Source organism: Haliotis rufescens, unplaced genomic scaffold, assembly GCF_023055435.1.
Source record: "Haliotis rufescens isolate VD_foot unplaced genomic scaffold, xgHalRufe1.0.p SCAF_15, whole genome shotgun sequence".
NCBI classification, from domain to species: Eukaryota; Metazoa; Mollusca; class Gastropoda; order Lepetellida; family Haliotidae; genus Haliotis; species Haliotis rufescens.
The window spans coordinates 19,206,204-19,225,721 of NW_025963835.1; the positions used below are offsets into that span (position 1 = coordinate 19,206,204).

At 39.5% G+C, this 19,518-nt stretch overlaps 1 protein-coding gene across 7 annotated transcripts in view; it reads left to right on the forward strand.

Moving 5' to 3' along the window:
* Positions 1–8,606: 8,606 nt before the first annotated feature.
* LOC124135142 (huntingtin-interacting protein 1-like) overlaps positions 8,607–19,518 on the forward strand; it is a 90,107-nt gene continuing 79,195 nt past the window's right edge. For 5 of the 7 annotated variants that reach the window (XM_048396250.1, XM_048396255.1, XM_048396256.1 and 2 more), the window contains exon 1: positions 8,901–9,512. In XM_048396250.1, the coding sequence (XP_048252207.1) occupies positions 9,426–9,512 (87 nt within the window). In that variant the 5' untranslated portion in view covers positions 8,901–9,425. Of the gene's footprint in view, positions 8,878–8,900; positions 9,513–19,518 lie in introns of those variants that run through there. The other 2 variants (XM_048396254.1, XM_048396253.1) reach the window with 2 other exon arrangements.

The window sequence follows — 19,518 nt, forward strand, 5'->3', positions numbered from 1 at the left end:
GATATTCAGCCAACAAGTTGATGCTAGGAAGAGAGATAAAGGAACCAGCTGATCTGATGTTTGGATCCCCAATTAAACATGTATCTAACTCCCTGCCAGAGTATGTGAATTCCTTACAAAACGCAGTCCAGGGGGCACATGAGATGGCCAGGTCTAATCTCCGAACAGCCTTACAATGACTTGAAAACCAATGAAAGTACATACACTGAAGGAGATTTGGTGTGTGTCATGGACACTGCCGTGAAGGTAGGGAAGTACAAAAAGTTGCATCCCACATGGAAGGGTCCCTTTCTAATTGTCAAGAAATGAACACCCACCCTGTTTATCGTCTGATACAAGAACAGAGATTCTACTGTCCACCATGACCGCCTGTCAGTGTCGGGATAGAAAAATTCCGGCATGGGTGTTGAGGGCAAAAGCCAAGTTTGAGTCAAAACAGGGGGTGACATAGGATACATAGGCAGAGTTAGAAATTGGCACGAGTCCTGTAGTCCTTGCCAAACTGCCCAATGGTAAAGGTATCATAAGGACTAGTAGAAAATTGTCATTTTTAAGGGTTTTGCTATGTTATCATTATAAGGACTAGTGGAAGAAAACTGTTAGTTTCTAACGCTGATAGGTGGAATACCAGTCGGATGTCTGCCAAAAAGAAACTGACATCTTATACTGTAAGTGCCAGAAACCCTACAGTGGTACACTAATGATCGCTTGTGATGGTTGTGATGAATGTTATCACGGCGAGTGTGTGGGGGTCACGGAGGAAGAGTCTAAAACAATGGACTCATACTTCTGTGACTACTGTCTCGATAAATGAAAGTGTATGTGCGTGGCCTGCCCATGCACATACTTAAAGGATGGAAGGGTTAATATATAGTTTCCCACTCTTGCAGGCTCCTGTAAACAAAAAACCCAAACCAAACATAGACATCATGGAGAACCACCGCTCACGTTCTATCCAGAGAAGCGATTGCTTGGGACACTGTGCCCCCATGTTCGCCCTCAAGGCATCCTCGACATGTCCTGGTCGAGGGTCATTCGGAGGTCTCGTTCGCCAAGGAGATGCGTCCCCACGAGTGAACGATCTAGAAGACCTCATCGTGGACACAGTTCAAGAAGAGGAAGGTCCCCCTAACGAATCCAGGCTATCACTTACAGGAGAGGGCGGTCCCCAAGGCGTGGTGACCTACACCTGTACCATCATGGAAGGGAAGCCTGTACAGTGAAGAGTGTCTGTCACTTCCTCGGACAGGTTGGGGTTGGTGATCCAGACCTCATTAGCCCCGACTAACCCTGGAAAGCCCATCAGGAACCGCAAGCCAGTGTTGACACAGGATCATGGCCATACCACTTCCGTATCCCGGTCAGCACAGGGCTCACCTTGCTTCGTGGTGGGGTGCTACAAACGGACAAGGCACCTCAGGCAACACCTGATGAGTCATTTGCCCCAGTGCTTTGATGAGGGACAAATGGAGGTGAAGCGTCTGGTTCAGGCCCAGACAGCACTGAACTGGCTGGCCAAACAGAGCTTCGGTCCCGGATCTACTCCTGAGGACCTGCCAGATCATCTATTCCATTTCCCCAAGTGGTCTTACCCGGATGAGAGTGTTCTCTCACAAGCTGGCCCTTGGGGTTCCCAACAAGTTCACCATGTGCCCGGTGAACTCAGTGGCTGTCCTTCATTGGAGTGTCGTTGGGAACCTCCTCAACCTGCTTACCGAGGAGCAGAGGGCCAGGTTTAAGGCTCTCTTTAGTCTTGGTTTGGCACCACAGCCACAGTCACTGGCAAGTGTGACCAGCCCAAAGGCGGTCGGACCCACTGCACTGGTCACAACCAAGCCACTGTTCAGACAAGAGGAAGCGGAGGAGGGTCCTATGGAGGCAGGGACCCCAACGGAAATGCCATCGCCAGCTATGGAGCAGAGTTTGGACGTCCTCATCTTGGATGAGGGCGCCTCAGAGTTTGATGGTCAGTTCCTTGCGGGTCCCATCTCACCTCAGGCCATCGACTCTCACTGTCATCTCATATGCCATAGGCTGTGGGGACACCATTAAACCTACAAATGCTTAACGCCTCACGTGATTTTCATGTGTGGAGTAGGGTTGCAAGAATATAGACGGACGGACGTCTTCGGATGTGCCAGAGCAGCTAAAAAATAAGGTGTTCCTCCAGCAATGACGGACGTCTCCGGATGTGCCCGAGAAGAAATGATGGGGGAGGACCTTCAGCAATGACGGACGTTCTCGGAAGTACCCGAGCTTAGAAAACAGAGCGTTGTGTGAGGCGATCTCTTCTTCCGTCGGAGACATTCCGTTTCCCTCGGAAGTGTTCGGGCAGCCGAGGCCGAGATGCACGTGGCCGAGCGCTGCCGGAAAAGGGATCGTCTGCAACAAAGCTTTGAAACAGGCAAAATCCTTGGTTCTGAGCTAACAGTCGCGGGCCGCATTTTAACATAGCGTAACGCGGATCGTGTCGGGCGATCATGCCATTAATTGGCGGAACCATCAGAGTAAAATCACTACAGACACATCACATATTTTAACCTCTTTACCGTGATTGATATATGCTGATTAGTTTATTTTGTATTTTGTCTCATTCCATCAACATAATTTGTACGGTACATATATTTCATCTTGGTTTGATTTAGAAGATAAATACTATGTGTGGGTCTATTTCCGGGATTTTATCGAGTATTTGCATCTTGGAAATTCATCTCGAGACACGAAAGCGTTAAGTTGAGGGGCTCGAATGAAAATTTCCAAGATGCAAATACTCGATAAAATCCCGGAAATAGACACACACATAGTATTTATCGATATTGTAAACCTATTGTTTTATTTTTAAAAAACATGCGCACTCTTTAACACCTCGTACTTACTCGGTTGTGAGGCGTCAATATCGAACGTTCTGTTGTTGCTATGGTGATTGTGATTTTGGTAATTAACGTACACCGGTAATGAGACGCAAATACCATCACGTATATTTCAGCTGCGATACCTACATCCTTGAATTCCTCATACATTTTAGAATCAAATGCCAAATGGTCTTTGTCACCAATACAAATTGTCTAGATGTAATGAAGCAAAATAAATGAGGTGTGAAAACGAACGCTGAAAAAACTGCACTTGTTGGAAATGAAAACAAAGCAGCGAAACCGCATTATTGGTGTTTCGAGAAGGGAGCTAACTCCGTTTGCCTAATCGAAAGTTCGAGGTGGGCCCACATTCGAAACTAAACGCACTTGTTGTTGAGAATATGTACAATGTAAACTAACCCGCATTACGGACTGCTATTTTGGCTATTTAAAATAAGTATTATGACTTATAATTGGATTAAAATGTACAAATGCGATGACAATACAGCAGACCTCACTTCTACGAACATCGCCAAACTAGGTCGTGGGGTCATTAATATTCATGAGTTATTCCTTTTATGGAACAAGTTCTCGGAAAGGTTTGAGGCTTGTATCATGACTATCATGTCCGAGATCAATTCAAGTGTAGACATATTTCCAGCGGCATATCGCCACCAAAACTTATGATTAGATTGATGTGTTATACTGGAAAAAGTAGAATGAGTGGTATTGCCTCTGTAAATTTAATTTGAAGTAGATCTAAGTTTCTTGCTTTGTAACTAATTTTGTAAAACTAGTGTGGTCAGCTATGATGACGTTATTCAAGCTTCAAAGACTGTGTGTTCATTTATAAAGATATTTCCCATCAATATTCCAAAATGAGAATAATATATAATGTCACGTACCCATGCAAAGTAATGACAAATGTGAGCCCACTAGCCTAAATGACTTCGTCAACCCAATGAAGCCCAGTGACTTACACATGTGGGCCCACCTGTTTCGATCACTATAAGACGGGAACAATGTGGGCCCACATTTTAGAAAATGGTTATAAATAAGCCAGGCTAATGAAGCTTAGCGATTTATAAATGTGACCCCACCCTGTTGTAATTACTATGACGGAAGAACCTCTACCTACTAGGCAATATGCAAATGTGGGCCCACTTGTTTCGATCACCATATATGACGGGGAAAATGTGGGCCCACATTTGAGAAAATGATTAACAATATTTAAGTAGACTTTCCCGATTAATAAATGTGGTCCCTCCTCTTGCAATCAATATGACAGAAGAACGTCTGCCCACATTTAGGAATTGATTATCAGAACTAATTAAACAACCTAACGAAGCTAGGCGATATACAAATGTGGGCCCACTTGTTTCGAACACCATAGATGACGGGGAAAATGTGGGCCCACATTTTAGAAAATGGTTATCGGCACTAAACCAATCTAAGAAGATGTACGGATGGAAACATAAATATATAATGCATTTAAACATTTAATTAAGAATACGTTTTACCTTAGGGATAAGCTGGGCATTTAATAGCTGGACCAACAACGTACAGCGTGACTGACGCCATTTCTCGCAAATACGAAAACAACGGAGATAGCTCCCGTTTGAAATTAGAGTGACCTCCCTTTCCCAATATGAACCACTGATATTCGTTGAGTACATTGGCTCTGCATTTTCAGAATATACACGGGAAGAGAATCGTAGGAAGATTTAGGGAATTAAACATATATACATAGCAATGATTTGATATTTTCAACAGAACTTGTCGAAGTTCCCGTCCTATGTAACGCCATGACTGACGCAAAATCACGCACAACAACAACGGTATTTATCAGAATTTCTGACTATTTTCGTTGGTTTCGATGAAAAATACAACAACAAAAAACAGTACACAGATTGTCAGAATGTTTCTGATTACTTACATGTCACATTTATGTATATACATATACGAACCCTGAATCAACGAAAGTCCCCTCGTAAAATCCCGCGCACTGTTGACAGTCAACACGCCATTTTGTAAAATTCGGTCACCGGTAGTGATGTCAAACTTCAACATATTTGTTGTACATATTTGGTAATTTCTCTGAGGTGAAGGTCCTTGAATGAAAGTACACACGATCATTGTTTACTGCTTTTTACTGTTTCATGATGTAGATCTTGCATATCTTTTGTACATTTTTTCACACAATTAATTTCACTTTGGATATTAATCAATGTTCAATATGATATCATACGTATATATTGGCCACAACATATATGAACGTTGGATAATCTCCTGTTTGTTTGAACAATGTTCACATATGAAGTTGATAAGTTTATAGTGTCGTATACGATATTTCTTTAATTTGAACAAGTGTTACAAGATGAAATGTAAATGTACCTGTCACATGTATGTATATCTAGGGAGTGTAGATCTAAAAGTTAATATCAAAAGTTCATATAAATAGTGTCCATGAATAGCCGTTTCATTTAATTTTATAACTAAAACTGACGATATAACTTAACCAAAATGGATTTTATTTCCCGTTAAATTATATGCACACATTTCTTGAAGAATTGGCTTGATCTTGGAATTTTTTTATGTCGTTGGATATACAGAACAGTGATATCTGAGGATTCGCCAGGTGCGCGTTAGTCGCTATGGTGATTGTGATTTTGGTAAGTATTTCATTATAATTCTTTTTAATTAAAAATTTAAAAATCCCAATAATTCCCATGAATAGAGAAAATCAAAATATTTGTTATGAATTTTAATTTTGTATTTCAATTTGCGTCCATTGTTATTTAGTATGCATAAAAATGCTGAGTAATTATGTATTCCTACACAGTGATTCGGTCGCTTGCTTCAGGTAATGCAAATCATATTTTCACCCTTTGACATTTGGTCATGTGTACCAAATTAGCCAATCACAACACAGAACACACTTTCTATAGGTTGACAATTATATTTATTAATTTTAAGTTTCATTTTAACTTATCTTAAACATTTTACACATTATACCTTTTGTCGTGCACGGTGCAATCTTAATCACCAATAATGGTTAAATAAGTGATGTTTGAAGGAAAAGTAGTTTCATCTGTCATTGTACACACTGAATAGTTATCGCCCCTTCTGAATATTTATTTTGACACACGAGTTATTTTGTGAACTTATTTCATTTACATCGTAATATGTTTGGATGCAAATCATAGCAGAAAAAGTGTCTTATGTCAACTTGACTCATGGCAGAACGATAGTGCGTGGTGCAGCAAACACCACTATGAAACGTTAGATAAACATGATCGGCGATCTCGAGTTCGCCAAGCCACGCGTTGACTGAGCAAATTAGCAAAATACACGGACGTGTTTCATGTTATGCAGTTCATTTACGATACAAAGCTTCTGTCATTGAATATACTATCACACTGTACCCATATGCCGACGAGGTTATGATAAAACCTTTCGATTCACTTCCGCCGTCATCCGGGATCTTGACAGCAAAATGCGAATTCCAGTGTATTGCAGGCATATTTCAGTTGGACCTCAGGATTAAATGTGCAATATCTGCACTACATGCTCTCTGTTCCCTGTGATGCGACTCACACTGGATATAAACTATGCCCTCCAAGCCTCGTTTTCGATCCAAGATGGCGAAAGTGTGAAAAAAGGTCAATATGTTCTCAATATTAATACCATGTATCAGTGTTATAGATGTTTATATAAATTTGTCAGATTACTGCATGAGTGAGTGAGTTTAGTTTAACGCCGCTTTGAACAGTAGTCTAGTTATATCACTGCGTGTCAGCTTAATGTGGGAGGAACGCCCGAAGTGATGTAGGCCTCAGACGTTTACCACTTTAGTGAAATCCACGAGCACGGTTATGGTGCCGAAAAACCTGGAAACATATCTGGGCGAACCTGGATTCGAACCCAATCAAAGGTTTCAGGCTTGCCCAACTGACGCAATTCTGCACGGCGAATTTGCGGCTCCTCAGACACCATTGTGTCAGTTTGTGCGCAAACATTAAAAAAAACCATAAATGTATTTGTATTCAAGTAGCGGTCGGGTTGCCTTAAAAGTGTGGATGTGTTTTAAGTATGGGTATACCCTCGTACCTCTCCATTCCTTAAAAATAATAGGCCTCGGCTCCATCAGTTTCAAGGAATGGAGAGTTACTCGGACATCCCCCTTTAAGTCAAAGAAGCTCACGTAAAATATGCTCATGCCTGTCCAAACTCACTCCACGCACTGCTGCCTGTATCCAAAATAGCCCATGCAAGTCTATTACCAGTTGGCAAGTCTAGATTACTACAGTTTCTGAAAATGACGAGTCTGTGGGCTCATTTTCACTATCTTGTATTAAGATAATTTAACAACGATTTTTTCCTAAAATATTTCCATTAAATTAATAAACTAGATGTTAGTCAACCTGTTTCCAGCCCAGACATTGCCATAAATGCACTGAGAGAAGCTGAGCCATTGTCTCTGTGTTAGTTGTGCAACCATTAAAAGTTAAATTGACATGCATCTTAAATCTGGAAAAGTAAACAAATAAACCGGTGTCTAAGTTATTTTAATTCCAATATGCGCGAGGCTGTGCACCTTAAAGCACACCAAACCATTCCAAATCATTCAGGGTGCATGTCTTTAAATACGGGTGACCTGGTCAGTACCCAACCCCCTCTTACCTGGTTCTACCCTGGTACCCGCTGTAGGTCTCAAGATGTAGGTACAAACTGTCCGATTTGGAAAAGTTTGACCGTAGCTCTGGTAAAACGTGTTTAGATACATGTATGAAAAGATCGGGTGTATACACTGAAGTTGGCTGAAGTTTTATTTTTATTCAAACATATAAAAGTCAGAAGGAGTGGGCGTAGTAGTCAGGAAGAACTGCGAACATTAGTGACTTGTAGTTGAAACATAGAGTTGTAGATACCTTTTGTCATTAAACAATATATCACGTCACTAACCACGGGTCCCGGTAGTCCTGTAGGTACCCGGGTCCTACTCAGTACCCGAGTTACCCGTCCCAGCCCTACTGGTCAGGTACATCACTGTGGAGAGTTGCGTCCCTAGGATTCGGGGATCCGCAAGTCGTGGTGTTCGAATCCCAAATCCGTCCCACTTATTATCATTGGTGTTGTGTGTATTTGTGAGTGGCTTCTTGTACCAGTCCGTACTCGTGCCGATTAAGTGTTAGCCAAATCGGAGAGCATCCCTCAATTTAACACCGATACCCGACTCAGTAATAATATACTAACTCCGGGGAGATCAGCCTTTGTTCATGCCCCTTAAGACCCGTGAACATCCGGGTAAGAATAGGTCTTTAATAATCCATTCATGCCGTAAAAGGCGACTATGCGTGTCGTAAGAGGCGACTATCGGGACCGGGAGGTCACACTCGCTTACATGGTTGATGCAAATCATCGTATCCCAATTGCGTGGATCGATGGTCATGATATCCATCACTGGATTGTCTGGTCTAGTCTCAGTTATTTACAGAAGGTCGTGATGTAGCTGGAATATTGCTGAGTGCGGCTTAAAACCATACTCACTAAATATTGTATTTGCATGGCATAAAGCTATTTGAGTCGATGTATCTAGGGGATGAAATCTTGCTGTGTTTATGTTTATGTATTGCATTTTACAGTGTGTGACACTTCAATAAAATATTCCTTTCTTCTTCTTCTTCTTCTTCTTTCTTTTACTTTCTTCTTCTTTCTTCTACTTTCTTCTTCTTCTTTCTTCTTCTACTTCTGCTGTACAAAACAAACAAAACAAATCAATTTCACAATTTTCATTGTTATCTAATTATAACACAACAGGGCACGATTAATCTGTTCATGAACCTTTAATGTCCTAAGGATTCCGCATTTATGAGTAATAGGATATGAAACCCTTAACTAAACGTTGGCCCGTCCGTATCTTCGTAGTGTCAGTGTGCATTGTCCTTCAGTCTCGCCGCTCCAGTTTCAGCTCCTGGATATATGTGAGGTTTAATGTTTCGGAATCATGCCAGGAAATAAGAAGGTAAGCTATTATCATACACAATATATACACATACACGACATATAAATGTATGATTCATTGCTGCACATTGCATATTTCTTCCGCGTACGGACATTTATTGTTGTGACTTCTGTATGTAGATTCTCATGTCGTAACAATACAGAACAACACATGTAATCGTATTTTCGGCATTGAAATTTTAAAAAATGTTTGCTGCACAATTAATACATATGATATATCCAGATGTGATATTAATCACAGTTACAGTGCTCGGAAGTACCAATGCGTTGTTTTGAGAACGTGATTATAAAACACTTTCACGTGATGTGTCAAACAGCATGTAATGTGTGGCAAATTCGTGAATACATTTTGCAATGAAAGATCCGGTTAAAAACTTACAAAATATTCCGAGACACACCCCCTTTGTTGTAAACATGGAGTTGTCGCCCCTAGTTCTATAGTTAGCCACGAGAGGTCGGTCTGAGTGTCAAAAATGGAGACTGAATCTTGTTGACTGAATGTCAATATAGTAAAGTTAGTTCGATAATTGTCCAAAATATTGCGTTAACATGTCGTCCCTACATTTACCAAGGGTGGTTAGTCAAAGAGGGAAGAGTTCTTTGGAAGTTGAACGTGAAAACTTTGAAAAAAGACAGGTAAGTTGCACATTTTGTTTTGACAAGTGCGAGGCCAGGCCAGGCTATGCATGTGGAATGATGAGGGAATATCGGTCGTAATAAGTTAAAGAACACTATGCCCAAGAGGAATATGTGTCATATGTTGACCATTAGGAAACCAAGGCCTACATACCCGCGTGTGCAACCTAGGTGACCACCAGGACGCAACCGGCAAAACAACATAGTCGGAAAATTGCGCAAGAATAAATAGCAGTTATTATGCAATTCCTGACATTTGGCTAAGATGTTATGTTATTGCATCCAAAAGATATGCCGGTGCTTATGGTTAGGCGATCCCTGCAATTTATTTTAAAATTTGTGGTCCAAAGTTTATGATACCAATTTTTCATATCATAATATTTATTTGGGATCATGTATCGATGTAACCAATCTTGTATTGTAATCATGCATAAACACACAATGAAGCCGATGTCTGTGCAATTAAAAGTGTTTCCATTCCGACCAAAGACAGTATGACCAGATTTATATCGACATGATAGAGCTTTTCTCTTTACTGATATACACTGACCACCTCCGTGGTCTAGTGGTAGAGCATCCACCCAAAGAGCAGAAGGTCCAGGGTTCGATCCCCGGCTGCGTCATACGAAAAGACGTTGAAAGATGGTACTTCTTGTTACCCTATCTGGCGCTCGGCATAAAGGGGCTTTCACAAGGACTGGTCGGCTCGGAATCGGTATACTGTGTCTGAGAGGGGTATTCATGTTAACTGCGGGCATAGTATCTCAGTGAGCTAGCACTATAAATCGGCATAAGTCCGGACTAGTACACGCAGCCACACATACACATGCATGCACGTTGCTATATAAGTGCAATAATCTTAGCCGCGACGTTAAACCCAATTTCACCTCACCTCACCTCATCATGCTCACTGATATACTCTTATGTTTTCGGACCACAACGCCCCTACAATGTTCCTTAGATATTGATAATGACAGTAGAAAATGCCAAAGTAGAATTTCAATGCTATCTAAACATGGCCTCAATGGCAGCCATATTGGAACTGTTGTTTTGGTTAGACTGTCATTTGTTCATTTATCAGTGTGCAATCTGATATGCAAAGGCAGGGTTGTTACTATTAAGGTAAACATCACTTTTTCAGCACATTACACACAGCACTCATTGTTTGTGCATTCATTGTTCCTGTTTAGATATGCATTTTATTAACTTTTGTAGAAAAAAGGTACTTCAAGACCTTGTTGAACAACATACCCCGGTAATGTATTGCAATTAACTGGCGTGTCGAAATAAGATTGGGTCCCCAAAACTATCATATTGAGTCTTGTTACACTATAAGCATGATAAGGATATAAAATGTACAAGACATTAAGTTATGACAGTGTTAAGTAAATGTTTTAACATTTAAAAATATTTAATGGAAAAATTTATATAGACACACATGACTGATCACTGCATTTTAATCTCAGTTGGATACCATTTATGCATGGGCATGCATCATTCATTTGGATAGAAGGCACTCATCCTCTACGCCATGTAAGTTTCCAATTGTTACAGATATTCTCAAGGCTGATAAAAATTTGTATTTTCTATTTTATCACTACTTTACCTAGTAAACATTCTGGGTTAATTTCTATCCCTGCTTACACCATGTTTACAGCAACATTAACAACAACATTAACAACAACAAATGTACCAGTATACTTGATGATGACTACCACAGCTTGCTGCCATTGTTAGAGGATACATGGTAGAAAACTCTTGCTTTCCCACCCTTGCAACCTGGTCATCCTCTGTAGTGTTAGCATGGTTAGTATTGGCGTCTGGTAGATAGCCCCAGTTGTTGGTTTGAGAAGGAACTTGTGTTTGAACATGTTGAAGAGAGTCCATCTGTACACTGAGATACAATATTTATTTCGGGAGGTAGTAAATATACTTGACTGTCAAGACAGCTATTCAAATGAGCTTGTGAATTTGTCTGTTATTCCACTTCAAGAAAACGTTAATTGGTTTAGTTGGTAATAAGCTTTGTGATTATTTGTAATTGTAGTCTATTGACTTTCAGGGGTTCGCAGAAATATTAGCATTGGGCTAAATTCCTTTGTACTTTAGTCAGCAAAGAAAACAATTGTTTGTGCATACTCCACAGAATGAACTGATGCTGACCAGTTCAAATTGTGACAGATTTGAACTTTTCATCAGTTGTGGAGTGAATCTACGCCCCGTTTCCTTTTTTAGGCTGAGAAATACTTTGTGTGGCTCTATAAATGCTATAACCACCTGACATTACTGATCTTCTAACATTAATAAAAAAGATTTTGTTATTTAAAAATAATGTGATTAACCATGTTAGTATAAATTTATTCATATTTTCTATCAATATAAATGAAATATCTACCTGAATAATTAATTTTTTTCAAAGTTTACATGGATTTGTTATGAAACATATTTTTGATGATGGAAATGTGATTAAGTTACAAATAATATATACATCGAAGCACAGAGACTCTCTGTACATGCTATGTTGATAGAAAAATAAATACAAAATGAATTTGCAGCTTACCTTTGAACAGTTTTTAGAGATTTGAACTTGTCAAATCTTGCAAGCATCACATGAGTAAACAATAAACTTGGAAATCTACAAATAGTGATACCTGAACACTTACTTAACTGATTTTACTTAAAAGAAAAGAGTACACTCCAACTTTTGCAATTTATCGAAATACAGAAATAGAAATCATTTAGATAGGCATCATGATTTGCGACAATTAAATCAGGGTATGTTGAACATATGGTCAGATTGATCACGTAATGTAAACAACATGTTTGTCTTATCATGACTCAACTCACGAAGTGTGACAGCGATATGCCACGTGCAGGTGTATATTCAAGTACAAACATTTATTTGGCAATCCTGGCCAGCTGATATAGAAAATACCTGTATACCAAATGTCTTGCCAGTCAGCATAGGCCGTATTCCCCCATGTCCATATGGACAAATGAAGTGTTAATCTATTTCCTTGTAATGTTTGTTTATCACCACCTGGAGACCTGGGTTAGAATAGGATCTCAGCACTTATTACTTGTAAGAGCCAACTAATTTGGATTGAGGTGGTAGGCTCAGAGATTTGCCTAAGCCCCAATGACTTGATCGTTGCTCGTGTTTTCACTCACTGGTCTGCTTGGGCCAGATTTAAATATTTATAACTCATATTGCTGACAAGGCATTAAACAACATTCATTCGGTCTATTATATGTTGAATGCCACATATAATTATCAAAAAGCTGATGACATCACATTCTTACTGTTCAAGTCACGTTATATAATATGTAATTTATACTTTCAACAAGTTGACTGGTTAGAATTCAGGTTATAGCAAGTTTGCATAATGTTTAGCTTCATCTACTGACCTGGCAACAAGACCACTGATTACAAGTAATAGCAGGCCCTCTGTTGTTTCTCTTGAGATTGCCTATTAAGTTAACAGTTCTCTAGATGGTTATATTATTTGTTGCCTCAGTTTTCTTCAAAACATTTGGAAACCAGAGCTCCAGATAACTTTTTGAGCAATTGAGTTTTATCCTAATTTCTATTTTAATTGGGTTATTACATTTTTCATTGGGTAACCAATATTTTTTCACTCATCTATTCATCACTCTATTGGGTTTCCCAAAATTAGTGAACATTTTAAGATTTAAAGAAAAATGCAATTATGTTTTAGATGTATATCATGGTATATAACTGTTCTAAATATATAGGCTTGACTAGGAAAGTAAATTAGCTCGTAATTATGTTTCAGAAATTAGCTCCTTTGTACGCACTCTGTAAAAGCTTCATTACGCAAGCTGTTTTTATTATTTGAGTTTTTTATTTAATGCATGCATTTCTGTACACAAGCTAATTGATAGTAATTGGGTTTTGAATATTTTTGGGGTATTTTACGCTAATACGCTGCATCTCTGGGAAACAAATTCAGGAATGTTACTACCATGGCTTAACATGCATAAGAATTGATTTTGTTGACTGCTGTTTATTTGTTGACACTGATGATGTGGAATAAGTTGGAAGCATCCCATGGTGGCTGTACAGACTACACAAATAAAGATTTGTTATAGTGATTTGGATAGCAGGAGTCTTACAGTAATAGAATTACCATTGCTCTAAGGCATGTGTATATTTACTGTCTGAGACCCGTGAAGACCCTGGGTAGAACAGGTCTTCAGCAATCCATGCTTGCTGTAAAAGGCGACTATGCTTGTCATAAGAGGCGACTAATGGGATTGGGTGTTCAGGCTGTAAAAGGCGACTTTGCTTGTCATAAGAGTCGACTAACGGGATTGGGTGTTCAGGCTGTAAAAGGCGTCTATGCTTGTCATAAGAGGCGACTAACGGGATTGGGTGTTCAGGCTGTAAAAGGCGACTATGCTTGTCATAAGAGTCGACTAACGGGATTGGGTGTTCAGGCTGTAAAAGGCGACTTTGCTTGTCATAAGAGTCGACTAACGGGATTGGGTGTTCAGGCTGTAAAAGGCGACTATGCTTGTCATAACATGCGACTAATGGGCCTTCAGTCCAGTTTTGTGATGTATGTTTGCAGTCTTGTGATATGAGCTTAGTTGATCCCTACATCCACAAGAATTTTGAAACCATTTGGGCAAGTGCACTGTAGTTATTGACAACAGAGACAACTCAGGTAACACTTGTGTGTTATATATTGAGAATCTTTTGTTGAAAAAAACAGAAAAGGATACTTTCATTCTTTCTAACACTATAAAGGTACACCATGTGGATCAGAATACTCCCCTTGCACCTAATCATGCAGATGCTTGTGATATTGATACAATATCGTAATCGTAATATTTGTACGTCATCATACCCAGATACTATTGTTTTCAATGGATGGTTTGCCCGATTCAGACACTGAAGCACATGTACCACATGTGGTGTTTCCTTAGGCAAGTGACTTTGTTTGAATTGTGCCTCTGTTCACCCAGCAGTGAATGGGTACCCGGTAGGATGAGATGGTAATGTGGCTGTTAACCTTCTAGCGCCTCACAGGCAGCTTGAGTTGTATACTCCCCAGGGAGCTGAGAATGAAAATTACGTGCTCACTGATCCCATGATACTGTAAACGCTATGAGCATCCACTTGGTGAATGGAATCTGGTGCATTATAAATGCACTAATTATTATTATCATTATCATTATCATGTGCAGTCAGTGTGTGAAATAGTCTCAATATATTGGTGGCCAGGTTGGCTAGCTCATAAGCCTTAAAAGTAACTAGCCAGTTTCAGATTTCACTAGCGTAAATAGGCGACAGTTTATTTTTCCAGAAATTTGATTCTGTGAAGATATCAATAAAGTAAACCCAAATTGCAACTTTGGAGTCAAGCATTATGAAGGGGGGTAAACTCTGATCTCGCAGGCTCAATTCGTTGGTGATATTTATTCTATATTTGATGGTCGTGTTGATCTTTTGAAAGGGGAAAACTTTTTTATTTTGATAAATTATGAAGTGAGCATAAAGAAATCGCATTAAATATTAACAGCCAGTCAGGCTAGGGTAATTTCAGAATATTTAGCCCAACTGAAGGTTTGCTAGCCACAGGCTAGTGTGCAGTGTGCTGTCTGCCCTAGATACAGCCAGAGTATTGCTGACACAGTGACTCCAATGTTATACACACTTTTAAATAGGAGTAGTTCATTGAATTTGCCATTGCAACAAGTAGGCCATTGCATTCTGTTGTGGTATATATCCAAATCGTGAATATAATATTGGTCTTAACACATGAGATGTGACAATTTTGCAAGTTAAATCCCTTTAAAGAGCCTATTGTACTACCTTCAAAGAAATTTTCACGCCTCATTGAACATTTGGCATTGCATGTTCCTTTTTTTCCATCTAGTTAAAGGCCCATATGAATGGCCCTGTGTGTGTGGGTTGTGTGCACCCTGCAACCTTCTGTTGATCTCTCAGGGGGTCATAAATGTATATGGTATTGGTCATGACATTTACTGGGGGTGGGGTAATCATCAATCTCTATAACCACTAACCATGAAACAATTAGCTTTAGGGCTTAAACATTTACCATTAGTCTGTCTTACAGACCCTGATACAAATATATATCAAATACAGCCCATGCAAGTCTATAATGTTTCATTAACTTGTCCTGGAAATCAAATTTAGTCATCTGAAATTTGAAACGAGCGGAAATCTGATTTAAGACCACAGTGCCAATGAGGATCTCCTATAAGTAGCCATAAACTTCCAGGTTTGGAGAGGAGTGCCAACTGTCATGGTTTAAAGCAGTTCCGGTTGCCTGAAGTCACACTTACTGACTTAGAAATCTTAATGTGATATTGTTTATATGAAGCCTGCAATAAAGTTTGTACTTTTAAACATCTAACAAAATATGCTGGATTTTCCAAAATTGAAAAAAATTAAATGAACCACAATGAAAAGGAAATGGTCAATGTTAGCAAATACATTGAGTGAAGCTGCATTGGTTGAGTACAGTGTTATGAGTGGGTTGTCGATCTGAATTATGGAATCGCTGACAACAGCTTTGAAACAAAATATGGTGCTGCTCAAGCAGTGTTTTTACATTGTCCAACAACACTCTAACACATGACACACTACCGGTATGACCAGCTGATGACAGGCATTGAAAGCAGCGTTAGAAATTGGCACTAGTCCTGTAGTCCTTACCAAACTGCCCAATAGTTAAAAGGTATCCTAAGGACTAGTGAAAATTGGCCCATTTTAAGGGTTTTGCTATATGTTATCATTATAAGGACTAGTGGGCAAAAACTGTTGGACTTTTCTAACCCTGGAAAGCATGAAGCACATCAACTTTGTTAGCTTACATGATGTGGGCATCCCTAAAGATGTATTTTGTTGTACACCGCACATAGCTATGATGACGTGGTATTGCTTATTGTGACGAAAAAGATGGCATCCCAGTTGTATGTAGAAAAGAGCCAAATTCCATGCTCTCTGTTATCCAAAAAACTTGAATTACTTTTTCTTTTAAGACTTTCTAGATTTCTTTCGAGTTTTCTGCACAAAATGTATTTCCACACAACCATTGAATATAGTAGTAACTGCAACTTTGCATTAAATATTGTAACTTTTAACAATACATGTAATTATTTAAATATTCCGACAATGACTGTAAAAGAAGTACTATTGAAAAATATTAGCTTCAGCGGTGATGCACCTGTCAAATTGGCTGTTTTGAATCAGAGGGGGTTTATTGTGATTTGATAACCTCTGATTGACCAATCAGAATCAAAATTCTTTTGGGTAGAATTGAAATTACAACTGCCCATCTAGCTTGAAGATGGATCAAAAGAATAATAATAAATCATCTTGTTGCCTGACTCTGAAGCATCTTTATGAGTGCCCTGTGTCACTCCGAAGAAAAAATCCTTTTCAGTCCCCAGTAACATTGACTTGAATGCTGTAAGGAGTTAAAAGAGTTTCTCTCTGTATATGAACATGCTGTAATAGGTGAATATTGCATTTACACACTGGCCAGGAGCAGTCCCACATATGATTGGTAATAAATGTTGCTGAAGATTCTTATTATTGACAGTTTACCAATATCTCCTCTTTATTTTGCGAGGACTGGAAAATATGAATCATTTTGCCTTCTGTACAGCTTTGACTTTTGTTGGAAACAGATAGATCATATACCATGTATACCATAGATCCATATCTGATCATAGACACATTTGCCCTATGTGAAAACCTGGGTTAGAATCGTCCCAAGCAACCTGTGCTGGTTGAAGGGGGCAATTATATTGTATCAGGTGTCAGAGCTCTATATACAGTCCCCTGAAACTGCAATTTATGCAGAATTACTTATAAAAACTTTCTACCCATTGTATAAAAATACCCAATAGACAACAGGTTATAAATATATTGAATGATGACTTGTGAGTAAATACTCAAAGGTTGAAAAAGGATCTGGAGCCGTGTTCAGGGTCTGTAACTTGGTTGATTGTGTGTCATTGAACCTTGATGGCAAGTCAAATATTTTACAAGTTGTTATGATGATGTATGTGGATATCTGACTTCGACATGAAAACAAGCAAAAAATATAAGTTCAGGTTTGGGTTGATATGTATCCTCATCACAATATGGCTGGAATGTTGCCAATGAGACATTTTAACTCAACATACATTCTTCTAGTTTATATGAAACAAATTACAGATGAATGTGGTACTTGACAACCAACAATGAACATTCCTAATAAATATGTTACTATTGTATCATTATTTGAAACTTTCTTGACAAACATGTCTTTATCTGTTGACTCTTCCATTGCTGTCAACTGTTTGGTAGATAATTGTACATGCTTCTTTTCGGTCAGCTGGTACTTGATCATGTTGATGAGTGTGGATGAAATCATCCATTGTACTCCTTCCTGTGCAGATTGTGCAACAGATCTGTGTCACTGTACATGGTACACAGTATGCAGTGTTTGGAGCTTGTAGAGTATTAGGCTGCCACGTGGATACAGCGTTTCCAGAAAGCAGAAAGTCCATGGTTCGATCCCCACATACCAAAACGCTTTACTTGTTGGTACTTGTTGTTACTCTGCCTGACGCTTGACATTATCATAACCAAACGACTTGTCGGTTGGAGACAGTATGCCGTTTCTGAGTGGGTGAGCACTATATAATCACCATTAATCCGGGCAGGTACACACAGATATGCATATGCGCACACACGCTCACATACATGTATGTCGCTATATAAGTGCAATAATCTCAAATGCAACATTAAACCCCATTCACCTCCCCTCACCTTGTACACATATATTGGACAGCAGGTCTGTGTCACTGCATTTGCCACTGTATCATATCTCTGCTTGCTTGTTTGTTGTTCAACGCTGCACTCAGCACTATTCCAGCTATATGACGGCAGTCTGTAAATAATTGTGTCCGGACCTGACTGTCCAGTGATTGATGTCATGAGCATGAATCCACTTAATTGGGATATGATAACATGCACCAATCAAGTCAGTGAGCCTGACCACCCAATCCCCTTAGTCGCCTTTTACAACAAGTTTAAATCAGTTACCTATTACATAAGTAACATGGACCCACAAAAAAGGTGAGCCAGCGCTGGAGACCTCCTTACGTGAGCGGTCATCAGCTATTGAGGGTATAATAGAGCGTGGTGTGTCAAGTGGTGGTTGAGTGACAGGACTTGCCTTGCAGTATGGGCTGCTCATGATGGGGGTGACAACATGGCTGGGGGCAATGGACAAGGTTGATGTTACTTATTGCTGTTCACATGTTAAATGATGTGTCTACTTGAACTATGATTTATGTTCAGTAAGTAATGGATAATGGTGAAAAGTACCTTGTGATTGTAAGTCTGATTGAAATAAGTGAACATTTATTACAGCTAGGTTTTTCTATGAATGTATAATAGAATCTGTATCAGTGTTCGAAATTAAGCATGAAAGTCAAGGGGCCCTTGTCAAACACTAATGTTAAAAGTTAAAGATATAAGGTGTCCCAAGATTCATGTTGTATAGAGCTGACTTGGTTGTTCGGAGACCTGCATCACTTCGGGCTTTCCTCCCACATAAGTTGACATGCCTTGATATAACTGGAATACTGTTAAAAGCGACGTTAAATCCAACTCACTCAATAATGAACAAGGTTCAAATTTAACAAATGGTAAAAAATTAGTTAGAGATTCAGGAAGGACTAGTGCCATTTCCTTGTGGATTGCCACTTTTACCTTCAAGTGAGATGGTAACTCTGTAGCAGATTATTGTAGCAGACTGTGACAATTCAAATTGATGTCTAGCCCTGATGTAAGCCTAGACCATCCCCCCAGATACATCAGTGCAGAGAGTATCCTTCCAGTGACTCATTCTTCATCACTTCCTGCTTAGCCAAGGTCTCAAGGTCAGTGTGACCCACTGGTAGCCAGATGACCTCCTGTTGGCCTCTGCCTGTTCTGAAACTGTGACCCAAATGT